This window comes from Felis catus, chromosome D3, assembly GCF_018350175.1.
Source record: "Felis catus isolate Fca126 chromosome D3, F.catus_Fca126_mat1.0, whole genome shotgun sequence".
NCBI classification, from domain to species: domain Eukaryota; kingdom Metazoa; phylum Chordata; class Mammalia; order Carnivora; family Felidae; genus Felis; species Felis catus.
Genome location: NC_058379.1, coordinates 6,871,958 through 6,894,314, shown reverse-complemented (window position 1 = coordinate 6,894,314; position 22,357 = coordinate 6,871,958). Strand labels below are relative to the sequence as shown.

Genomic DNA, 22,357 nt, shown 5'->3' with positions numbered 1-22,357 from the left:
GTCACTGCCCTACCGTGAGGGGCCGCGCCTGGGCTGTCATTTCTCCAGGGCCGGGACGTGCACCGCAGGGCGGGGACCCACCTGGTTGCTGCAGGTAACAGGGCACTTGGAACTACGGAGGAGCTTGTACAGCTGCTTCTGGTTCCGCCTGGCTCGTTTCCTGGGAAGTCTGTGACTTGCGGCCGTGGGACGGACACCTGTGGCGAGTCGCGGCTTGGGTCTTTCCTCCCTGGCCTCCGCTGCCACCCCAAGTCCCCTGGGTTCTTGTCCACACACACCCCCTCCCCCTCCCCCAGCCCTGTCAGAAGCCACGCTTCTTTGGGAAGGGGGAGGAGTGACCACTGAGTCCCTGCAGTTAAGAACGGCCCCCACCGGGGCTTGGCGGTGGGCACGCCGACTCCTATCTGGTCTGGACTGAACCGGCGTGGCCACACACAGCCTTGTATTAAGAGAGCCTGACGGGCCTCTGGGTTCCCAAGAGCACAGCTGGCTGTGCAGACACCCGCTTTCTGCGGGGGCGCCCCCGCCAAGGGCTCCCGGCCAGGCGGCCTTGCCTTGGCACGCTGCCCACAGCGCGCCCCCTTCCCCCGCAGGCCACCGGCATTTGTGGAACAAAGACCATGCAGGTCAGGGCAGAGAAAGATCAACTTGGGTGGCTTCCACCGCATGTGGCCTCAGCGGACAGTCTCGCTCCCTGTGCCCGGGGTTTCCCAGAGCATGAAGTGGGGCCCTGTCCCCCTCCGGACCAGTATGCGGTGTGGGTGGGGTGAAGTGCTTTGAAAACTTCATAAACAGGGCGATGGAACCGGGGCCTGGTTCTCGTTTCTAAGGGAAACCAGCTTCAGGAAAGACTTTCGAGCAGGCGACTGGCTCCACCACATGCAACCAGTGAAAAGTGGCACGAGTCCGCTTAGTGGAGACACAGAAAGGTTAGCTGGTTCTGAAAGCATGTCCTCAGTGAGCAAATCTTTTAACTGGAGACCCCAAACAAGAAGCCCCGCATCTGATCTCATCACGCCCCCCTACCACCGGGCCTCCCTGACGACCTCACAAGCACGGGGGGGCCCGGAGAAGGGAGCCAGTGTCCTCACCAAGTGTGGCTGTAAGCTCCCTATCTGCCACAAATTCTCAAACGAGCACACGGATTTCTCCAGAAAGGCTTTCCTCCTCGTCCCGGGAAAGCCCCAGCGGTGCCTCGGGCGCATCCTCCCCGTGCAGTGATGTGCAGGGAATGGCATCCCGTAGGAGGGCTTCACGGGGCTGTTCTCCGTGCTCGCCTTCCGACCAGTGCAACGAGGAAGGTCCTTCCCAGATGCCCAGGCCCTGGTACACGGTCCAACCCAGGGGGTACAGAGGGGACCGGCAGGGTCTCTCCAGCCTCGAGAGGGGAGCAGCAAGTCTGGGGTGGTGGGAGGGGTCCTCTTCTCCAGGACGAAATGTCACCCACTCAGTTCTATCGCTTATTTGCAACAAGCCAAGAATGTCCGTCACTTCCCTCGGCGATGCAGTCTGCCGGTGACCGTGCGGTCAGGGCCAGGGCGAGACCAAGGCCAGAGGGCAACCACGGCCGCAGTGTAGCCACACTGTGACACAGGAGCAGTGTACTACCTTTTCGTGAACACGAGTGAAGGGCAGGAGGTGGGAAACAAGAGAGCCTTTTATCCTGTCCGTGCCAGGGACCTTGGTCAAGGCAGACGCTTCAAGGATGGTGGGTGGCTTTTTAACTTCGACGCACAAGGCAGCTTCGCGGTCGGAATTCTGATCAGTGATACTCTAGAACCACACATATCATGAACATCCCCGGATAAATAAAGGACAGAACTTGTTGTTAATCCTGTTTATTAAAAAGGGTCCTACAGCTTTACAACCCCAGCTCAGGCCTGGCCCTGGAGTGAGGCCAGCCCTTCACCACATCAACACCGAGCTCACGCCCTTGGCTCCACCCCGTGTGGGCTTGTGGGTGTCCCCCCACCGACCTCGGGGTAGGCAGCAGAGGTACTGGGGAGGGGCGGGGCGGGCCCTGCTCTCCAGATTCGCAAAACATGGCAGGCACGCCCATCCCATTCGGCTGTGACAGTCTAGGAGAACCATATGCTAACTGAAGACAGGGGTTGGTGGCCTCACCTCTGGCCTGCTGCGACAGACCCCCATTTGAGCACTGCCTCCAGTCTGTCACCAGGGCAGGCAAGAGCCCAGAGGGCCAGGAGGAGCCAGGGGTGTTCCCAGGGCATCTGCCGATCCTGGTGCTGGCTTTCTCCAAAGCATGACGCCATGTTGCGGGACTCCCTCTGTCCCCCTCCCACCCTGAGGCCCAATCAGAGGCAGAGAATATTGGCTACGAGTATCCTGGTTCAAGACGGGACAGAATTCTTCCACCTGCAACACGACGACCTTGGACAAGCCCCTCTGGGAACACAGCCAGTAGTGAGAGCTACCCCTCAGCCTGCCCAGCCTGTGGGCCTGCGGGGGAGCCATGGACGGCCCCTCATTGGCACCAGGAGAAACTAAGGCACAGCACAGGCACCCACAGGTGTGACCATACACTGCTTTTAAGAAAGGAAATTGCATTCGCTTCTGCACCTCAATCTGTTCAAAACAAGATGTGCATTTTTATAAAGTTTCCCTGAATGGTCTTGTGTCAAAAAAGTTTTCTTTCCCAATATAAAACAGGAAAATTACAGACATAGTAAAAATACTGGGGGGAGTATTTCTTCGTAGAAACCGTCAGGGGCTGGCCCGAGGCGGGGAAGAGAGGAGGAGCCGAGACCGTGGTCTGCTGTGCAAAGTCCGGCTCGGACCAATCTTCCCCGGCCCGGCTGCAACGTGCCCAGCCTCCGGACCTGGCAGGGGGCCGAGTGCAAACCCTGCATGTGGCTTTGAAGCATCCAGGTTCGGGGGGAGGGACGATTGGCCACCCCTACCCACCGATTCAGTAAGCACCTTCCAGGCAAGCCCACCTGACAGACCCTCACCAGGGACAGCGGCGGGCAGGGCCACACAGCACTGTCTTTTGTGCACAAAGCAGGAACGATGACGCAGCTTATTAAATAAAGCTGCAACGGGAGGAACACGATTTTAAGTGGGAAGGGAGGGAGGCTTTCCCCCCCCAGGACTTAGGAGTCCATCAACACTACGAGACTTAGAAATCATACCGAGAACACAAACCGGTGCGGCCGCGGGGATGCCAGGCTGAGGCCCTGCACGCACAACCACCTGGGTGCAAAACCGGGGTCTACGTCTACTTACCACTGACCTACAGTTCTACAAACGGGGGCGCTGGCGCAGGGCCACAGCCCCCCCGGTCCTCGCAGCCTGTGTGTGCCGAGCCCTGGCCAGCAGGTGCAGGCTCCCCGGAGGGACGGGGCCGCTCACTGGAGGATGAAGCCCGGCTGGTGTGGAGGCAGCCGGGGCGGGGGTCTCTGGGGGAGAGCGGGTGGGTACGGAGACACGAACTGTGCGGAGAATCCTTGCTGGCTGGGGAGGCCCACGCGGGGGGGCAGGGGAGGACACTGCGATCCAGGGTACGGAAAGGCCTGTCCTGAGCCCATGGCAGCGGTGAACGGTGTGGCCAAGCGTCCTGCAGGCACCGGGGGAGGCGGCGGGGGGATGCGCCGAGGTAGCACAGAGGGGGGCCCGCTGGCTTCTGAGGTAGGGTAGGGCAGGGGGGCAGCGGGCACTGGCTCGGACACCCTGGGTGGCAGCGGGGCGGGCACCGAGGCCTGTGGCAGTCTCTGTCCCTTCAGCACCAGCTCCTGGAGCTTCTCGATTTTCACTCTTCGTGTGTGGGCCAGTTTCCGCTTGCTCTGATAGACATCAATGAAGGAGTCCAGAGGAAGCTCTCCATCGAGAAACTTCTCTGCCATGTTCTGAAAGGAGGAGGAGAAACTCGTTAAAGGATGGTTCAGCCCTTGGGGAAGGAACTCCCTTCACCACCACCTCACCCAGCTTCCATCACCTGTACCCCTCCCCCTCAATCCCATCTGCCACGTGCTCCACGGGGCAGACCCTGGCTGACCTCCGAGGAGCCCTCCAGGCTCCCACCGAGAGAAGGGGACAGAGGTGGGCTGGCCCTGACCACCCGCCCCACCCCACAAGCTGGACGGCCTTAGGGAGAGCCAGCCTCAGATCAAGGGGGCCTCTCAGCAGCCCTGAGCTGTGGGTTCGCCCGGCGCAGAGGAAGCCACCGTACCCACTTGCCCCCTTCCCACTAAGCCGGCCGGAGTCCCTTCCTTCCACTGGTTGCGCCCTGACAGACACACCCCCTACGGGGGCAGCAGGACAGAGACGTGCTCACGCCCACCCGGGCCCCCACCCAAGAAACCCAGGGGTTACTCCCCCCCCCCCACCCGGTGGCCTAACCTGGCAACCTGCCACCCGCCCCAGCTTGCTACACGGCACGACTTTTGACCCTGACTCATCACCTTATCGTTCAGGGAGGCCCAGGCCTCCGGTGCTCGAATGGCCGCATCTCCCAGGCTCCGCCCTGCCCCCCGATTCAGAGCCACTGGCGGCCGTGGCGCAGACTCCCCGCAGGGTGTGCACCCCTGGCCTGAGAACCAGACTCTCCTGGCCACGGAGGTGTGGCACTCGCCCCCCCTGGAAGAACTGGGCCCCGTCACCACGCCCCGGGGCACTGCCCCCCAGCCCCCATCCACCCGGCACCGGCTGGCTCTTACCTCAGTGTCTTCCTCGATCTTGGCTCCTTCTGCCTGAAGAAGCGCCAACAGGGTCTCCAGGGAAGCGCTGCTCGACTGTTTATCTGCAGGAAGCAAGAGGTGTGAGAGCGGGGACAGCCAGCCACTCACACCCCCCCAGACTCCTTGCCACCCGCCTGCCAAAGAGCGAGCACTTTAACTGGAAAGGCACTGGGAGGGTCACTCGCCGAGAACTGGCTTTCCAGGAAGCTCAAAGTCAAAGCCTTAAAATCCAAGAGGAGGAGCACACAGGACAAAAGCAGGGGGAAACTGGGGGCCACGCCATTCATCCTCCTCTGCACCCCCCGTGTCCCCATCCCGACCACAGGGGGCCCTGACCCGGCAACACGACGCACCGCTCGTCACCCCACGCAGATTTCCTTTGCGTGTTTGAGTGAGAACTTACACGGTACACGTAACGGAAGCGTGTGACCTGCGCTTTTACAAACGCCTACACCCCACCTACCACCCAGATCAGGACGCAGGACATCCACAAAGGCTCCGGGGGCCCAGTCCCAGAGTCTGCCCCGAGGCGGCCCCGCTGCGGAAGCTCGGCCTGGCTGGGAGCCTCACGTACGCAGGTCACACGCGTGCCGGTCCCTCCCACTCGGCACCGTGTCTCTGACATCCACCGTGTGGACCTGACTTACTCTTCCTTCATTCTGGTCCCGGGAATCCAGACGGCTCCCAAATTCAGCTACTACAAATAAAGCCACACACGGACACTCTCGTCCCCGTGGACAGACACGTGGACAGACACGAAGGTCCGCCACTGCCGGGGCGGCCCCAGGGGCAGACAGGCTGTGTCCCAGAGTGAGCACGCATCGCGTTCAGGCAGGTTTTGCCCCACAACTCTCCCCCCGAGGTGGTTTTAACCCATCTACATTCCTCCCGGCAAGGGAAGGGCTCCCGGGCAGCGCCGGATGTCACCAGGACTGGCTCTGGAGGGTGAGCAGACCGTTGCTGCACTGGCGCAGACAGTGCGAGTCTCACCACCTCACGGAAGGGCTGCGTTTTGAACCTTTTCTTCATCTCCGCCCCCTCGAAAGCCACCTCAAGCCCTAGGACTTGACACGGAGTTCCTACCGCTCTTCGTAATGACTGTCGGTGTAAGCGCGACATTAAAATGAAATGTTCCGGGGCGTCTGGGCGGCTCAGTCGGTTGAGCGTCCGACTTCGGCTCAGGTCGTGATCGCACGGTCCGTGAGTTTGAGCCCCGCATTGGGCTGACAGCTCAGAGCCTGGAGCCTGCTTCAGATTCTGTGTCTCGCTCTCTCTCTGCCCCTCCCCCTCCCCTGCTCATGCTCTGTCTCGCTCTCAAAAATGAACAGTAACAAAAAAAGAAATTTTTAATGAAATGTTCCTGGGGTGCGTGGGTGGTTCAGTCAGTTAAGTGTCCGACTTTGGCTCAGGTCATGATCTCACGGTTTCGTGGGTTCAAGCCCCACTCTCTGCCCCTCCCCCGGTCACCTCTTGATTCTCTCTTAAAAATAAACATTAAAAAAAAAAAAAAAGTTCCCATGATGGATATTTGTCAACACTATCTTTGAGGACCTAACTCCACAGGATAAAACGTTTGTTGAATAAGAAAGTTACCCTTTTCTACGCCGTTTGGAGAAGGTGAAATTTTGTTGAAAAAGTGGTTACGTCTCGGGGCACCTGTTGGCTCAGTCAAGCCTCCAAATTCAGCTCAGGTCATGATCTCACAGTGTGTGAGTTCAAGCCCCGTGTCAGGCTCTCTGTGCTGACAGGTCAGAGCTTCGAGCCTGCTTCGGATTCTTCGTCTTCCTCTCTCTGCCCCTCCTCTAATCATACTCTCTCAAAAATAAACATTAAAAAAATGAATTTTTAAGTGGTTAAGTCTCTTTTCTAAATAGGTGAAATGATTCCATACATAAACTTTTTCTTTGTGGCATTAACCATGGTCTTAATCTGAAACTTTTCCATAATAATACTTCTTTCCTGGTAATCTAACGGCTTGAAAATGTGTCCTTCCCTCAACTCTTTATTCTTGGAGGATCACCCTGAAAAAGTTACCTAATTTGGTCTTCTTTATCTGATAGGCTTCAAAGAGAACCTGGAGTTCCTGGTATTTCTGGGTCAAACGTGCTTTCAGGGCGTCCAGCTGAGGCTGGTACAGAAGGTTTCCTTCTGCCAGGCTCCGGTTGCTGGCGAGCGTCATTTCTTTGTTAAGCTGAACATTCTGCGTCTGCAAGGAACACACGATGGTGAGAAGCAAGTATTAGTTCCCGGACCAGTCCCCCGGGGTTCCAGTGCCCCACCCTCAGCAGCCACCACATCTGCTTCCGTCTGGCTGGTCACCAGGCCGGGACCACATGCGGGGCCGCTCCCAGCCCAGACTCCAGCCCCTCTGGGTTTCTAGTTTGGACGCGGCTCCCTGTTCTTAAAGAGCAAAGCCACTTCCTTTCCAACGACTTGCAGACGGGCTTTGTCTTGCGACTTGTCAAGGCCTTTTGCTTCAATAGCCGTGCTGTGACTGGAATCCCTTACTGCAGCCATTGTGCTTCCAAGAATAAACAGCTGTAAAGATTTAGGGCTAGATTTGTTCAAAACCTGTTTCTGCTGCTCCAGCGGAAGTTAAAGAATCACTTTTAACAGAGGAGGACCAGCTGGCATGGGGTCAATTCAGGCTCAGTCGTCAGGCTTAGGGATCAAACACGAAAGCCCGACACCCCCTGGGAAAGAATTCTGTTTGCCATGACCCTGTTCTCTCTCCCACGCCCACCTCCTGCTCCTCCTCGACTGAGGGGAAGGCCAGAGTCCTCCTCCCAGCCCCCAGCTCCAGACCCAAAGCTGGGCCAAGGCGCCATTTGGGAGGTAGAGAAGCCCACGTGCCCAGACCCCAGGGCTGATGAGGAGATGGAAGGCCTGAGGATAAAGAGCTCCCAGGAAGACTTCGCAAAGCCACGTTATTTAAAGGAACCCCCCAAACGCACACCCATGGGGCACCCCTGGGACTGGCAAGTGACACGCCTCGGCCGCCGCCACCTGCCCCCAGCAACCTGTCTGGAGCTGGAGTTCCCGCAGGGCAGAGTCCTTCCCCATCGAGCCGCGTTTTTGTTTTCTCGCAGCTCTGCTGAGACACGACTCCACTTATCTCGTTTTCCCCTTGATATTTGCTGCTACCCCACCCAGGCTATTTTCGCCGCACTTCTGCACTTCCTTCCTGTTGAGAGTCTGGGTGCAGATTTCCCACTGGGCTGCCTCCGTCCTGGCCACGCCCAGGCGAGGCGCCAGTCCAGCTCCACGAGGCAACAGTGCACCCCCCTCCGTGAAGGTGAAGGTGACGGGAGAGAACACGGCGGCAGCCCTGGACCCGGGCCGGGGGGCTCCCTACAGCAGACACAGAATCCGGATCTCCCGCACCCAGGAGCTGCGCCCAGGGGCCCTAAAGATTCCTCTCAGCTTAAAATGGAATTTAAATTAAGATAGAAAATTGAGCCTCTAGCTCAACACTACAAAATCAGTGCAGCACCAATGCTCTCATCTCTTGCTGCTGGAGAGTTTGGGGCCCGGGTGTAAACGGGGTTCCGGAAGGGCCGCCACCTCCCGCCACGCAGCAGCTCCCTGCCCTGTGCAGTTGTATCCCGATCCTGTAGAAGAGTCTTTCCTTCGATTGTTAAGCCACTGGAAAGAACAAACACACACAAACCACTGTATGGCCACTCTGGAAAAGAGGTCAGCAATTTCTTTTAAAACTAAACACGCAACGACGACACGACCCAGAAATTGTACTCCTGGGCATTCGCCCCGGGGAAATGAAAACATGTTCACACAAAACCTGCACGTGAACGTTCAAAACGGCTTTATCTGGAACAGCCGAGGACCCAAGGCAACGCAGCTGTCGCTCCGCGGTGGGTGGCTGCACAAAGCGCACAGCGTCCAGGCCACAGAACATTCAGCCTTAACAAGGACAAAGCCTGACACGCGTGGCAACTTGGATGAGGCTCCAGGGAGTCACGCTGAGCCCAAAGGGTCGGACACTCTAGGATTCGGGGTATACGTCACTTTCGAAACGCCAGAGTCACAGAGACGGAGGCAGGTGAGTGGCTGGGGGACGGCCGTGGGAAGGGGGCTCATGGGGATGGGTGCTCCCACTGGGGGGAGTGGGTGAGGGACACAGAGGATCCCTGTTCCTTCTGACAACCGCTTGTGAATCTACAGTTACCTCAAGATTCAACGTTTAGTTGTAAGTCAAACTGCTGGGGAGTTTCTTTACACCCCACCCCCCAACCCATCTCATCTGCCAGCTGAGAACCGGCAGGTGTTCAAGGCCACGGTCAGGGACCTCTGGCTCCCTGCCCGCTGGCCATCATTCTGACTCAGTCTTAATTCTTTGTTCAATAAACATTTACTGAGCAACTATTATCTGCCGGGCCCAGAGTTAGGTCTGGAGAACGGAGACGAGAGGAGCACTTGTTTCGTCACATAAACCCAGGTGACGTAAATGGAACGGCACGGAGCACGCCCTGACTACGGTGGGGGGCCTGGTCCCCCCACCTGTCTTCCGGGCAGTTCCAAGAGCACCCCCAGCCCTTCCTTCCACCACCTCTGGAGCTCAGGTCTCCTCTTCCCACCGGCTCCTCACGGGGAGGCCGGGTCGGCGCTACGTCCTCAGTCACAGCACCCATCTCTTCCCCGCCACAAGCTGCAGTCAGCAAGTATCGTCTCCCTGTTCACAGCCTCCCCCACTGGAATACTAACACAGAAGGGACCCTGTCGTCTCTAGCGTGCCAAGCACCTAGCACACGTGGGCCACCAGTCCAAGGCTGCTGACGGCACCAGAGATCCTTCCCACCCCCAAAAGCCAGTCTCTTGAGGCCAGGCCCAGCAAATAAGATGGGTAACAAAATATGGAGGGAATTACAAAAAAAAAAAAAAATCTGTGTACATCAAGCAACAAATGCCCCAAATCCTTTATGGAGACAGGCTCCCTCGATGAAGTCCTTTCAGACAGCGTCTGTGGGGGTCTCACGCCAGATCGGAGGCTTATGCCGAAGCAGGATTTCCGTCCTCACCCAAGGCACCGCTGTGGGCACAGGTCTGCAAAGGGACCCCTGGAAAGGCACTGGCGTCCAATGAGGCACGTAACTCTAGCGTGCCGTTGAAGGATCACGACTTCGGCCGGACCTGACAGTCCCGAGGGAGGGGGTGTTGATGTGTACAGTGCCCAGACCAATTCTGGACCAGCCGAACCCTCCAGGAGGGGCCCGGGCGCGTTTTCCCAAGCTCTACGGGGGTTCCAGCATACAGCTAAGTGCCACCGTTTCCGTCTCAGCGTAAAGCAGATCTAAAGAAATCTTACTCTCCTAGGGTCTAAATCAGGTAGAAATCACTTCTCCTGCATGTTAGAAAGTCCCAGAAGAGAGCAGCACAGGCTATAATCCAAAGGTGGCTTGCACGGGATGCATACGGGCGAAGTTGAAGCTACCAGCCACCGAAAGAGCCAACTAAAGCTGTGACGGCGACTGACAGCCATCAAAAACGGCTTGTGATTTTGTATATCCTTTGGGGATTCAGCTGTTTTTACATCAGGAAGTACTGGTAAATTCTAAGTGGCCACCCAGGGCACACCTACAGCACTCTCCAGTGGACAGTGCTGGTGGGGACAACGGCCTGGATTCCAACACTTCTGTGCCTCCCGGAACACACCTCTGATGCTGCATTAGATGCCGAAAAAGACGCTTTCCTCCTTAACATTCCTTTCCACCGCGCCAACTGAAAACGGGAGGGGAAACGCCCAGTCCTGTTCCATCATTTGCAAAGCAGAGGAGAACAGGGAGAGCTGGCCAGAACAGGCCCAGGGGCCCTCCCCATGGGGACGTGCACACCACGCTTAGCAGGCCCAAGTGGCAGTCACTCTGGACGACACACGGCCCAGCTCTCCAGGTCCCGTAAGACTGACTCCAGCCTCAGCGCCTGTGGCTGACTCTGAACCGGAACTCGGAGAACGCTCGCAGGGGCCTAGACACCTGAAACTGAAAACACTACTGCCGACCTCTCGATGGTTCTCACGATCCTTTTTCTTAACCATAGAGAGATCTTTTCAGGAAATAATCGGTCTGCGGTAAGGGAACGTTTTTAAGTACGTACTCAGTGTTACTTCAGTTTCTTTTTCTGCTCATAATCCACGGGAAGTGAGATGCAGGACTGGAGCATTTAGAGCAGGACCCCATTTATACAGCTCTTTCTGCCCATCTGTCTACCCAAGAGCCGCCTGAAAGGATGTTCACCCTAAACTGACAACAGCAGCCTGCGAATGTTTTTAACTTTCCTCTTTCTACTGGGACATAGTGCTTGATTTACCACAAGCATATATAAGTTTACAAAAAAGGGTTAATTTAATACAGCCTGTTAGATGCTAGAACTGGAAGAGCAGAGGCTCTAGAAAGTTAATCTGTTTCAAGACTAGGAGAAGGGGATTAGGAGATACAAACTTCCAGTTGTAAAATGAGAAATACAGCATAGGGAACAGAGTCAACAATATCGTAACGACGTGGTGTGGGGACAGGCGGGGAATTTGCTAATCGTATAGATTATTCACTGGCCATCACAAGTGTCAAATCACTACATGGCACACCGGAAACTAACATGACATGATGTGTCAGCTATACTTCAATAATAAAAAATTTTTAAAAAGGACCATCAACCCCACACACGCACGCGCACACACACACACAAAGAAAACAAGGTATTTTATACATGCTTTGTTCAGGAAGAAATGTAAAGACCCCTTTATCTCTTGCGATGCTCACATAATACATGAAGTTCTCTTGTAGCACGCACGTGCTACCTCAAATGCAGGCTATTATTATTTTGAGAAAGCAAAAGGGGGAGAGAGAGGGAGGGAGGGGGAGAGAGAGGGAGGGAGGGAGGGGGAGAGAGAGGGAGGGAGGGAGGGGGAGAGAGAGGGAGGGAGGGAGGGGGAGAGAGAGGGAGGGAGGGAGGGGGAGGGGGGGGGGAGGGGGAGGGGGAGGATGAATCCCAAGCAGGCTCTGTGCTGAGCGCAGAGGTTCGATCCCACAAACCATGAGATCATGACCTGAGCTGAAATCAGGAGTCAGATACTTAACCGACTGAGCCACCCAGGGGCCCCTGACCATTATTTCTTAATTTGGGTTGGTAAGTGTGGTAGAAAATAAAGTCAGTTTAGAAGAAAACAGATATAAACTCCCCTCTGGGTGACATACGCAATGGTCACGAACGAGAGGCACCGGAATGAGGACGGGAGACTGCCAGTGCCCTGCCAGCCAGCGTGAGGTCAAAGTTTTGAGTTTTCAGCAGATGTTTTCCAAAGCAGACACTTCTATAGGGTACAGTGGAAAACCTCAGACTGCTCTGAAGCAAAACCACCCCTCACTGCAGAGAGATACGCAACACACATGGAGACATGTTAGAGACAGACAGGCTTCACACAACCCCTTCCTCTTCGGCTGAGATTCAGCCCTCTTCCTCTTGGACAGCATGTCAGAATGTGAGGGGGGCCCAGTGTCACGATAGGACAGCCCTGAAGCCACTAGAACTTACATGTCTATTTTTAAAAAACACTCAAACTTCAGTACCTCGAGTATAGCTCGTAACAGCCACAACGAAATGCTCCAACATGATGGCTGGTTGGTTGGTTGGTTGAGTGGTTCGTTTGTTCATTCATTCATTCATTTGTTCATTCATTCATTCATTCAAGAAATACTTATGAAGCACCTCTATTGAGGGGTTCTGGGGAGACCGTAACCAGAACAGTCTGTCCCCATGACCCCAAGTGTAGGCAGGCCTTGTGAGTATCACACTGCCCAACTTCAGGGGGCGCCAGGCCCCTTGTACTGCAGCCCTGAACAGAGACCATAGTTGCTCTTCAAATAAGAAGGCTTAAGAGCGAAAAAGAAAAAAAAAAAAAAAAAAAAAAAAGAAAAAGTAAATCCCAATATAGGTGAACTTGAAGATACTGGTGATGTGAAAACCACTCTGCCAGCACCCTGCATGTTTCAACAGTACTTACTAACATTCATGGAGCACTTACCGCACGCTTGGCATCGTGCCACCTTCTCTCCATGCATTATCTCCATTTAATCCTCCAACTGGGGTGGGGGGGGATTTGCCCCCATTTTACTCGGGAAAGAAATACCATCTCGGGGAGGTTTGAGAGACCACCAGAGTCTTGAGAGGGTCAGTAACTGCAGAGCCAGGAGGTTAAGGGTCAGGATATTCTGTCTTCCAAGTGTGTTTTCTACAGGATTATGCCCTGAATTATGCCTCAGCATCTGTCCACTGCATAGAACTGGTCTATCATTTCTCCATTTTCAAGTATCAGGAGTCATCTAGATTTCTATTATTGTTTACCTTTTTACCGAGGATATTTTCAAACACAAAGGAAAAGGAGAGAATAAAGAATCCATGCACATTTCCAGGGTTCAACAATTAGTGACATTTGTCAATCCTGCTTCGAGATATTCCTCACTTTTTTTTCCTGAAGTTTCTTCTTCCCCTGAAGTATTTTAAAGTAAATTTCAGGCATCCTACCATTTCACCCTTAAAAGCTTTAATATGTATCCTTAATGGGGAAGAATTTTACAACTTAACTACAATGCCATCATCACCCTTACTAAAATTAACAATATTCTAATTTAAGCACCCTTACTAAAATTAACAATATTCTAATTTCAACTTCTGCATGTGTTGGCTTGAATTCCTCTTATAATGAGCTTCTGCCTTTCTGGCTGAGTATCTGAAATCGTTTATAACTGTTTCCACCATCCCCCACCCCTGCTTTAAGCCCAACTTTGACAAGACTGAATTAATGCCCAAGCAACCTCTGAAAATGACTAAAAAGCTTTTTGGGGGAGCATGATCATTATGTAACAGATTTATTTTTTTTTTTTAAGTTTGTTTATGGGGGGGGGGGCAGAGACAGACAGAGAGCAGGGGAGGGGCAGAGAAGGAAGAGAGAATCCCAAGGAAGCGCCACAATGTCAGTGCAGAGCCCGACACACGGGGCTCAGATTCACGAACTGTGAGATCATGACCTAAGTTGAAATCAAGAGTCGGACGCCCACCCAAGATGCTCAACATCACTCATCATCAGGGAAATACAAATCAAAACCACAAGGAGATACCACCTCACAACTACCAGAATGGCTAAAATCAACAACGCAGGAAACAACAAATATTGGCGAGGACATGGAGGCACCGCTGGTGGGAATGCAAACTGGTGCAGCCACTCTGGAAAACAGTATGAAAATTAAAAATAGAACTATCCTACAACCCAGCAATTTACACTAGAAATTTATCCAAATTCTTTTCCAAAAACTGCTGATCTGAAGGGGTACATGCACCCCAGTGTTTACGGCAGCACTATCTACAATAGCGAAAGTATGGAAAGAGCTCAAATGTCCACTGACGGATGAATGGATTAAGAAGATGTGGTGTATGGGGCGCCTGGGTGGCTCAGTCGGTTAGGCATCCGGCTTCGGCTCAGGTCATGATCTCGCGGTCCGTGAGTTCAAGCCCTGCGTCAGGGTCTGTGCTGACAGCTCAGAGCCTGGAGCCTGTTTCAGATTCTGTGTCTCCCTCTCTCTGACCCTCCCCCGCCGTTCATGCTGTGTCTATCCCTGTCTCAAAAATAAATAAACGTTAAAAAAAAATTAAAAAAGACAGAAAGAAAGAAAGACAAAGACAGACAGAAAGACAGAAAGACAGAAAGACAGAAAGACAGACAGAAAGACAGAAAGACAGACAGAAAGACAGACAGAAAGACAGACAGAAAGACAGACAGACAGACAGACAGACAGAAAGAAGATGTGGTGTATATACACAATGGATTACTACTTGGCGATGAAAAAAATGAAATCTTGTCATTTACAACACCCTGGATGGAACTGGAGGGTACTATGCTAAACGAAATAAGTCAAAGACATATCGTATGATTTCACCTGTATGTGGAATTTGAGAAATGCAAGAGATGAACATGGGGAAGGGAAGGAAAAACAAGATAAAAACAGAGAGACAAACCCTAAGGGACTCTTTTTGTTTGTTTTTATTTATTTTTGAGAGAGAAAAGGACAGACAGAGCCCAAGTGGGAGAGAGGCAGAGAGAGAGGGAGACGCAGAATCCCAAGCAGGCTCCAGGCTCCAAGCTGTCAGCACAGAGCCCAACGCAAGGCTTGAACCCACAAACTGTCAGACCATGACCTGAGCCAAAGTCAGACATGCAACCGACTGAGCCACCCAGGCACCCCAATAAGAGACTCTCAAGCACAGAGAACTAAGGGTTGTGGGGGGGGGGTGGTAAATGGGTGACAGGCATTAAGGGATTAAGGCACTTTTCAGGATGAGCACTGGGTGTCATAGGTAAGAGATTAATCACTGGGTTCTAGCCCTGAAACCAAGACTACACTGTATGTTAACTAGCTTGAATTTAAAAAAGAAAAGAAAGAATCAGACGCCCAACCCACTGAGCCACCCAGGCGCCCCCAGGATTTGTATTTTTTGTGTGTTTCAATCAATTGCAGTTTGTAATCTTCCTGATGATCAAAGTGTCCATGGCTGGTGGGAGACACTTGGGGCTGGGTCTCAAGCTGACATACCCCAGAGGACTGCCAGCTGCCCCCGCTCCCCCCGCCGCCCAGCCCTCCTGTAGAACAAGAGGTCCCAGACCCATCTGCACATTTGCTGCCCCTGATCTGGACCAGCCCTTCTTGAGGAAATGCTGGCTGTTTTTGGTGGGAAATTCGTTTCGATTTTTATATTTTCCTCTCCAGATAAAATTAAATTGAAAGCTGTCCATAATATAAAGACGAAGAACAAAATAAATCTCAGCTCCTGTACCTTCCTACCAGTAGAAAACATTAGACTGCCTTCAGACTCTAAATACACAAGCTTATGGATCAGACGACCAAAAGGTTGGCACGTATTCAGCCAGGTTAATCTCTCCTTTTATTGAGTACAATATCTTGATCTAGCTCACCGATTAATTTTAGGACCAGTATCACCAAGGTCACATGCAATTTAAGCCTAGGGTTTAATATCAACAGCTATTAGAAAGCCCAAATTCATCTTCCATTCAGTGAAGACCTTGCCAGTGACCAATTCCTCTTTCTGCAGTCTTCCCACTAAATGCAGGCTTTCAGGGAAGCCTGCAATCCAAGCCCACAATATCCCAGAGGTGTGCTGCAGAGGTGGCTTAATTCAACCCCACAACGAAAAAATAAAAAAACTTAACAGCTGCAGAGTTGGACTGCTTAACATGTTCACAAAATTAAAGATCTGAAAACTCAAAAATACAGTGAAAGAACTGTCGAGCATTATGAAACTGTTCTAAAATATAACCACCTCGTGGGTTGTGTGTCTCCAAGGCGACAGCCCACACGGGAAAAGAAATTTACCAGATGCTTATCAAATGTTCCCCCAAAACAACCCACTCAACAGAGACAGCATATTAGATTAATAAAGATTGCTATTTTTGATTGAAGATCTCAAAATCCTTGTTGAGATGAAACTTGCTGCACTCAAAGTAGCAGACAATGGGATATAGACGAACGATTCCTTCCCACATGGAGCTGGCTTGCACCTTAAAAATCGGTATGACATTCACTTTAAGTGCAACTAACCACAGACATGCAAAGAGTTACTACGTTTGAAAATAAATGGACTAGTCCCAGAGAAGAATTAAATGGTCTCAAAAAAACACAATTTGATAATCTTCTAGTTCTCGAGGTACCGGGGTGCTTTGTTTCCCCCTACCCCTTGGAAGAGTACTTCCTAATATTTGCGGGGGCGGGGGGGACCTCCCACTTTGTGGATAATGATGTCAATAATAAAGGAATATAATAGGTGTGATGGGTTGTGACAACTCTCACGTGTTAGAAAATGTTACTTTCCTAGTATATCACTGACCTTACAATTCCTGAGGACTCCAGGGAGAGGAGGGAGGAACAGAAGGCAGGACAGGACCCCCAAACTGATCACAACATTAACTGCTTTTGTCCCTAGTCTCCTCAAAGGGCTTGTTACACTTGATCCTATGGAATCAGAGTCTCAGCAGGTGAGTCAGGGAAGCTATTGAGAAGCCCTCACTCCACATTATCAGAACCAATTAGCTAGTCAGCTGAGCAGTTCAGTTAAAGCAATAAATCACTAAACACACAAAAGTTTAAAAAATTTTTTTTTTTCAACGTTTATTTATTTTTGGGACGGAGAGAGACAGAGCATGAACGGGGGAGGGGCAGAGAGAGAGGGAGACACAGAATCGGAAACAGGCTCCAGGCTCTGAGCCATCAGCCCAGAGCCCGACGTGGGGCTCGAACTCAGGGACCGCGAGATCGTGACCTGGCTGAAGTCGGCCGCTTAACCGACTGCGCCACCCAGGCGCCCCAACACACAAAAGTTTAAAGATATACATCCGTCCATTTCTTCATGTAAGGCAAAGGTCTTTTCTTAGACAAAGGGTCCACTAGCTCAAGTTCCAAAAGTTCTTTTTCATCCAGACCACATCCTGTGATGGGGAGGGTTTCAAGACACTGGACAAGTGAGCTGAGAGCAGAATCCTGGAATTCTTCTGTTTTCCCCCAGCCTGAAACACACCTCACTGGCTAGCAAGTCTGTTTCTAGCACACCACCTTCTATTAACTCTTTCCAAAGCAAGCAGCTCAGTTTTCCCTCCAGGTCCTTTCGCTTCCAGCTTTTGCCACAGTATTTTAATGAAATAAGTTAATTGCTGTAACAAAGAAACCAGAATGGCCAGGTCCTGGACTCAACCGCACTGGGAGCAGAAATGTCCAGAAACCTGATCACGAACATAGGGGTGGTGTCGTCAATCGCTGTATCCGATGGTGGGAATCGCCAATTACTGGAGCACTCTGGTGAAGTGGAGGGAGGTCAATTAATAGCTTCTGCTGTGATTTTTAAATCCAGATCACTCCTCCCTTCCTCAAAAAGGAGGAGCCTTATGGAAGAGAGAAAATTTATAAACTCTGCTTTTCTTATTAGCAGTTCCTGGCCAGGACAAACCACCAAAGCAATCGTTTGTTTAGTAAGAGCACAGGGTTTTGTTTTGTTTTTTCTTCTTCCTCTTTTCTATTTCCTTTTACCCCCAATTTACAAGTGCATGTATGAGAATTTTCTAGGACAGTCTTTACACAGATGCAAAATAAGAAAACGCCTAACCAGGTGGATCCTGAATTATGTGAAGACTACATTTTTGACAATTTTGCTTTTACATTTGAAATACATCATGACATAAACTTTCCAACCCCTGACTCATGAATTCAGTTTAATGGATACAATTTACTGTCACATGATTTAAATTACTCATCTTCTTATGAGAAAATGCTATTCTAATAGTGGGATACTTTTAGTCTGTGGGTAGAGAAAGGGATTAGCCAAAGAATAATCAGTTACCCCTAAATTATTCTACTTATATTCATAACAAAAAATACCTGCAACTTTATCTGGTGTAGGGAATTTGATGTTCTAACTAAAATCAAAACAAAACAAAACACCTGCCTAGATACTTAAGACTTAATCATTTTAAAATTTTTTGGGGGGCGCCTGGGTGGCTCAGTCGGTTGAGTGTCCGACTTCGGCTCAGGTCATGATCTCGCGGTCCTTGAGTTTGAGCCCCGCGTCGGGCTCTGTGCTGACAGCTCAGAGCCTGGAGCCTGTTTCAGATTCTGTGTCTCCCTCTCCCTGACCCTCCCCCGTTCATGCTTTGTCTCTGTCTCAAAAATGAATAAACGTTAAAAAAAAAAAATTTTAAAAATAAAAATAAATTTTTTTGATGTTTTAATAGATTTAAATTTAAAGATGTTAATTTCAATACAATTTATGATAGCAATGAAATATCCAATGAGGGAATGGTCACAAAAAATGATATTTATCATAAGTTATAAAAGATCATGCAGCCACTAAAAATACTGCCATATTAGAATATTCTTTTCTTTTTGTTTTATGTATGTATGGATGGATGTACTTATTTACTTATTTAGAGAGAACACACACCTGAGCAGGAGAGAGAGGATCCCAAGCAGACTCTATGCTGCCAGCACAGAGCCAGATGTAGGGCTCGAACTCATGAATGGTGAGATCATGACCTGAGACTGAAACCAAGAGTCAGAGGATTAACCAACTGAGCCACCCAGACGCCCCCATGTAAGAATATTCTGATAGAAAATAAGAAAATCAGGGCACCTAGATGGCTCAGGTGGTAGAACATGAGACTCTCGATCTTAAAGTCATAAATTCAAGCCCCACACTGGGTGAAGACATTACTTAAAAAGAAAAAATGACATAAAAATAAGAAAATGCCCAGAGCATAACTTTAGGTTAACACACACACACACACACACACACACACACACACACACACACACACACACACACACACCCTCTATATACAGAATGATCCCAGTGGGGGAAAAACATGGAAAAAAAAAAACCCATAAAATGTTAAGGGTTTATGTCTGGGTGCTGGTATCACATGTGATTATGTTTTTCTTCATTTCTGAATTTTTCTCTAGTAAACATGTAAAAATATTTTTAAAGATTAGTTGGAATCCAAAACTGAAATACCATATACTCAAAACAAATGAAATACTATATATCCCCGTGTTCTTAAACGGAGTATGTGAATGCAGGGCAGCCTTTGATGACCAAGAACTGGCATCATGAATATCAAGTAACTACCATGCTGTCTGTGAAACACCAGTACCCGTGGGCTATGGAAGCAGATGGCACATTTATCCCCTGAATAAGCATTTGCCAAAGCATGCCCCAGGGAAGCTAGTCCCACGAGTTCTGGGACCAAGAACGGGACACGCTCAGTGCCTGCCCTCTGGAGCTTTACCACACGCCCTGCCCTAACAGTAAGAACCAAACAAGGCAAAACAACAAAAATCCCTTTTAACCACTGGTTTCCCAAAATTATTTACCATGGAGATCCTTTTAATGTAATCACCGCTGACGGAAGCAGGGCCCCAGGACAACTAAGGGAAATGCAACCCTAAACCAAACAGCCCCGACCACTTTATTAAAACTGCCGTTATTTCCATTACTATAACTGCCACGGCGCCCTGTTCATCAGTTTACGATCATCACCTTGTTTAGCCTTCAGAACGACCTATCAGGCCATTGTTATAATATGCCCATTTTAAAGATAAGGAAACTGATATTTAGAAAGGGTAATGGTGCCCAGGGTTTCCCAGGAACCCAACCCCCCCCCTTTTTTTTTTTTTTTAAAAAAAGAGAGCGAGTGGGCTCGGATCCCAAGACCCTGGATTGTGACTTGGGTGAGCAGAAATCGAGAATCGGATGCTCAACTGACTGAGTCACCAGGTGTCCTCCAAATCCCACCTTTAACCACTATGCCTAAGAGCTGACCTTACATTTTTTGTGAAGCTTTTTATCACTTTTGCTTCCTCTTTCTCTATCATTTATTTCCGGACGGTGTTACTGGCTCTGTTCGTCTTTCCCTACACCCTTTGAAAATCTGCCACAGACACACAAACCACATGACCTGGCGTGTCTCCATCTGAACGGTGTACGAGACAAGACTCAACAAGCCCTGCGAGGAGCCTGGTGTGAGCTTCCAAGTCAGCGATTTCGGCTGCCCAAAGATCTTTTTTTAATCAAGCATCTTTTCCAGGCTTCCGACGAATCTCCCTGCTTTCTGGTCTCATCTCCTCAAATGGGGCTGATGAACCTGGGGCTGGCTGAACCACCCATTTAAGTCACAACTGTGAACACAGCACTCCCAGGTGGCTCCCTCTGCCGAGAGGATCAAGCCATCTGGTCTCTGCCTGCCTCTCTGGCCTCTTCCCCCACCAAGCCCCGCCCTCATCCCGCCGGCAAGGCTAGAATATCCCTTTGCACCTCTCTCTCTAGGCTTTTCCTGTGTAGGTTCCTGCTGTCCACCCCCATGGCTGGAAGCCCTTCTCCCTCGTTACCTGGTTAACTCCTCCTCCGAATCACAGCACATTAGTCATCTCCTCAAGGAAACATTCTCCGTGGATCTCCCCCAGCCCCGCAGAGGCTTGCTGCGTCCCCTCCCGCTAGGGCGTCCCCACCACCGCTGTTTCACACCTCCGACATCTGTAACTGACTTTTGTGTACCTGCGCAATCCTAGAAGATGAAAACTACGTGGTTTCATATCCCCAAAGTGCTCCATAAAAGTTGAGTAATGAATAACCTTGCTCGACCTCAGCTGTGTTCACGCTAATGAAAGCTGCTGTCTGATGGCAAACACTAATTAGCACTTCCTCTGTCCCTCTGCCAACCGGGGCACCAGGCAACGGATATGGACATAACCTCCAGGTGCCACTCCTGGTGGCTCCACCTCTGGTGATAATCAAAGACCTAATTTGGAAGAAACATTAACTATGACACTGCCTGTAACAGAACGAGCTACTCAAGTATCTGCTTTTGACAAGAACTCTTTGGCACAGTAGTGGACAATATTCCTCCTATTTCCATGAGAAACGATTTCAAAAGCTTTCTTTCTCTTGACATACTGCAACATAACCCATGACAACAAAGCTACATCTTCCTCTCCGCTTGCATTCTTCCCTAGGAAGAAACTCTGCAAAGGACTTTCCTTTGCCTTTCTACCACTGGGTAAGATAAGTTTTTCTTGAATAAGGTAGTTTTTGTGGAATCCAAAAACCCCATAGAGCAGAGGGAGGAAGTAAGCCAACCAGAACTCCTGTCTCGGCACGTTCTGAGAGCCAGCCATTACATACATCAACAGTGGCTGACACACGAGTCGTTACAGAAAACCCTGACCTGCACACCTATGGGGCTCATCCCCACAGCAAACATTCCGCTACAAATACGGTGATAAAAGCCAAATACAGATCTTCATTTACAATGGGGTTACGTCCCAAAAAACCATCATAAAGAGGTGCCTGGTTAAGCATCCAACTTTGTGATCTCATAGTTGGGGGGTTCGAGCTCCGCATCGGGCTCTGGGCAGACGGCTCGGATTTGGAGGCTGCTTTGGATTCTGTGTCTCCCTCTCTCTCTGCCCCTCCCCCGCTCATGCTCGGTCTCTCTCAAAAACGAAAACATTAAAAAAAATTTTTTTTAAATATCCCTAAGTCAAAAATGTATTTAGTACACCTAACCTAGCGAACATCATAGCTTAGCCTGGCCCACCTTAGATGCTCAGAACACGGACATAAGCTTCCAATTGGGCAAAATCCTCTACCACAGATTTTTTTTTCATTGTAACTAGGCTCCATGCCCAACATGGGGCTTGAACTCACAACCCTGAGATTAAGAGTCCCATGCTCTACCGCCTAAGCCAACCAGATAAGCCCCCACACCAAGCCCGTTTTATAACGAGGTGTTGACTATCTCATGTCATTGACTACTGTACTGAACGTGACAAATGGAGCGGACACTGGTGCAGGTGGCTGTCCGCGTTCAGCTCTGTCAACCCTCCTGACCGCATGGCTGACCGCGGCCACTACCCGGCATCATCACGAGAGGATGGGACCGCCGATTGCTAACCTGGGACAAGACAAATCCAAAATTCCAAGCGCAGTTTCTACTGAATGTGTATCACTTTTGCGCTTTGCACCATCACGAAGTCAAACGGTCATAATCCGAACCATCGGAAGTCAGGACCTTCTATAAACAACAAAGTTGGCTT

The 22,357-nt window shown here is 50.9% G+C and overlaps 1 protein-coding gene across 3 annotated transcripts in view; it reads right to left on the bottom strand.

The window, feature by feature from the left end:
* Positions 1-1,822: 1,822 nt before the first annotated feature.
* VPS37B (VPS37B subunit of ESCRT-I) overlaps positions 1,823-22,357 on the bottom strand; it is a 36,505-nt gene continuing 15,970 nt past the window's right edge. For 2 of the 3 annotated variants that reach the window (XM_045041107.1, XM_023241356.2), the window contains exons 2-4: positions 6,732-6,903; positions 4,677-4,759; positions 1,823-3,866 (exon numbers count right to left, since the gene is read on the bottom strand). In XM_045041107.1, the coding sequence (XP_044897042.1) occupies positions 3,369-3,866; positions 4,677-4,759; positions 6,732-6,876 (726 nt within the window). In that variant the 5' untranslated portion in view covers positions 6,877-6,903 and the 3' untranslated portion in view covers positions 1,823-3,368. Of the gene's footprint in view, positions 3,867-4,676; positions 4,760-6,731; positions 6,904-7,717; positions 8,145-22,357 lie in introns of those variants that run through there. The other variant, XM_019814482.3, reaches the window with a different exon arrangement.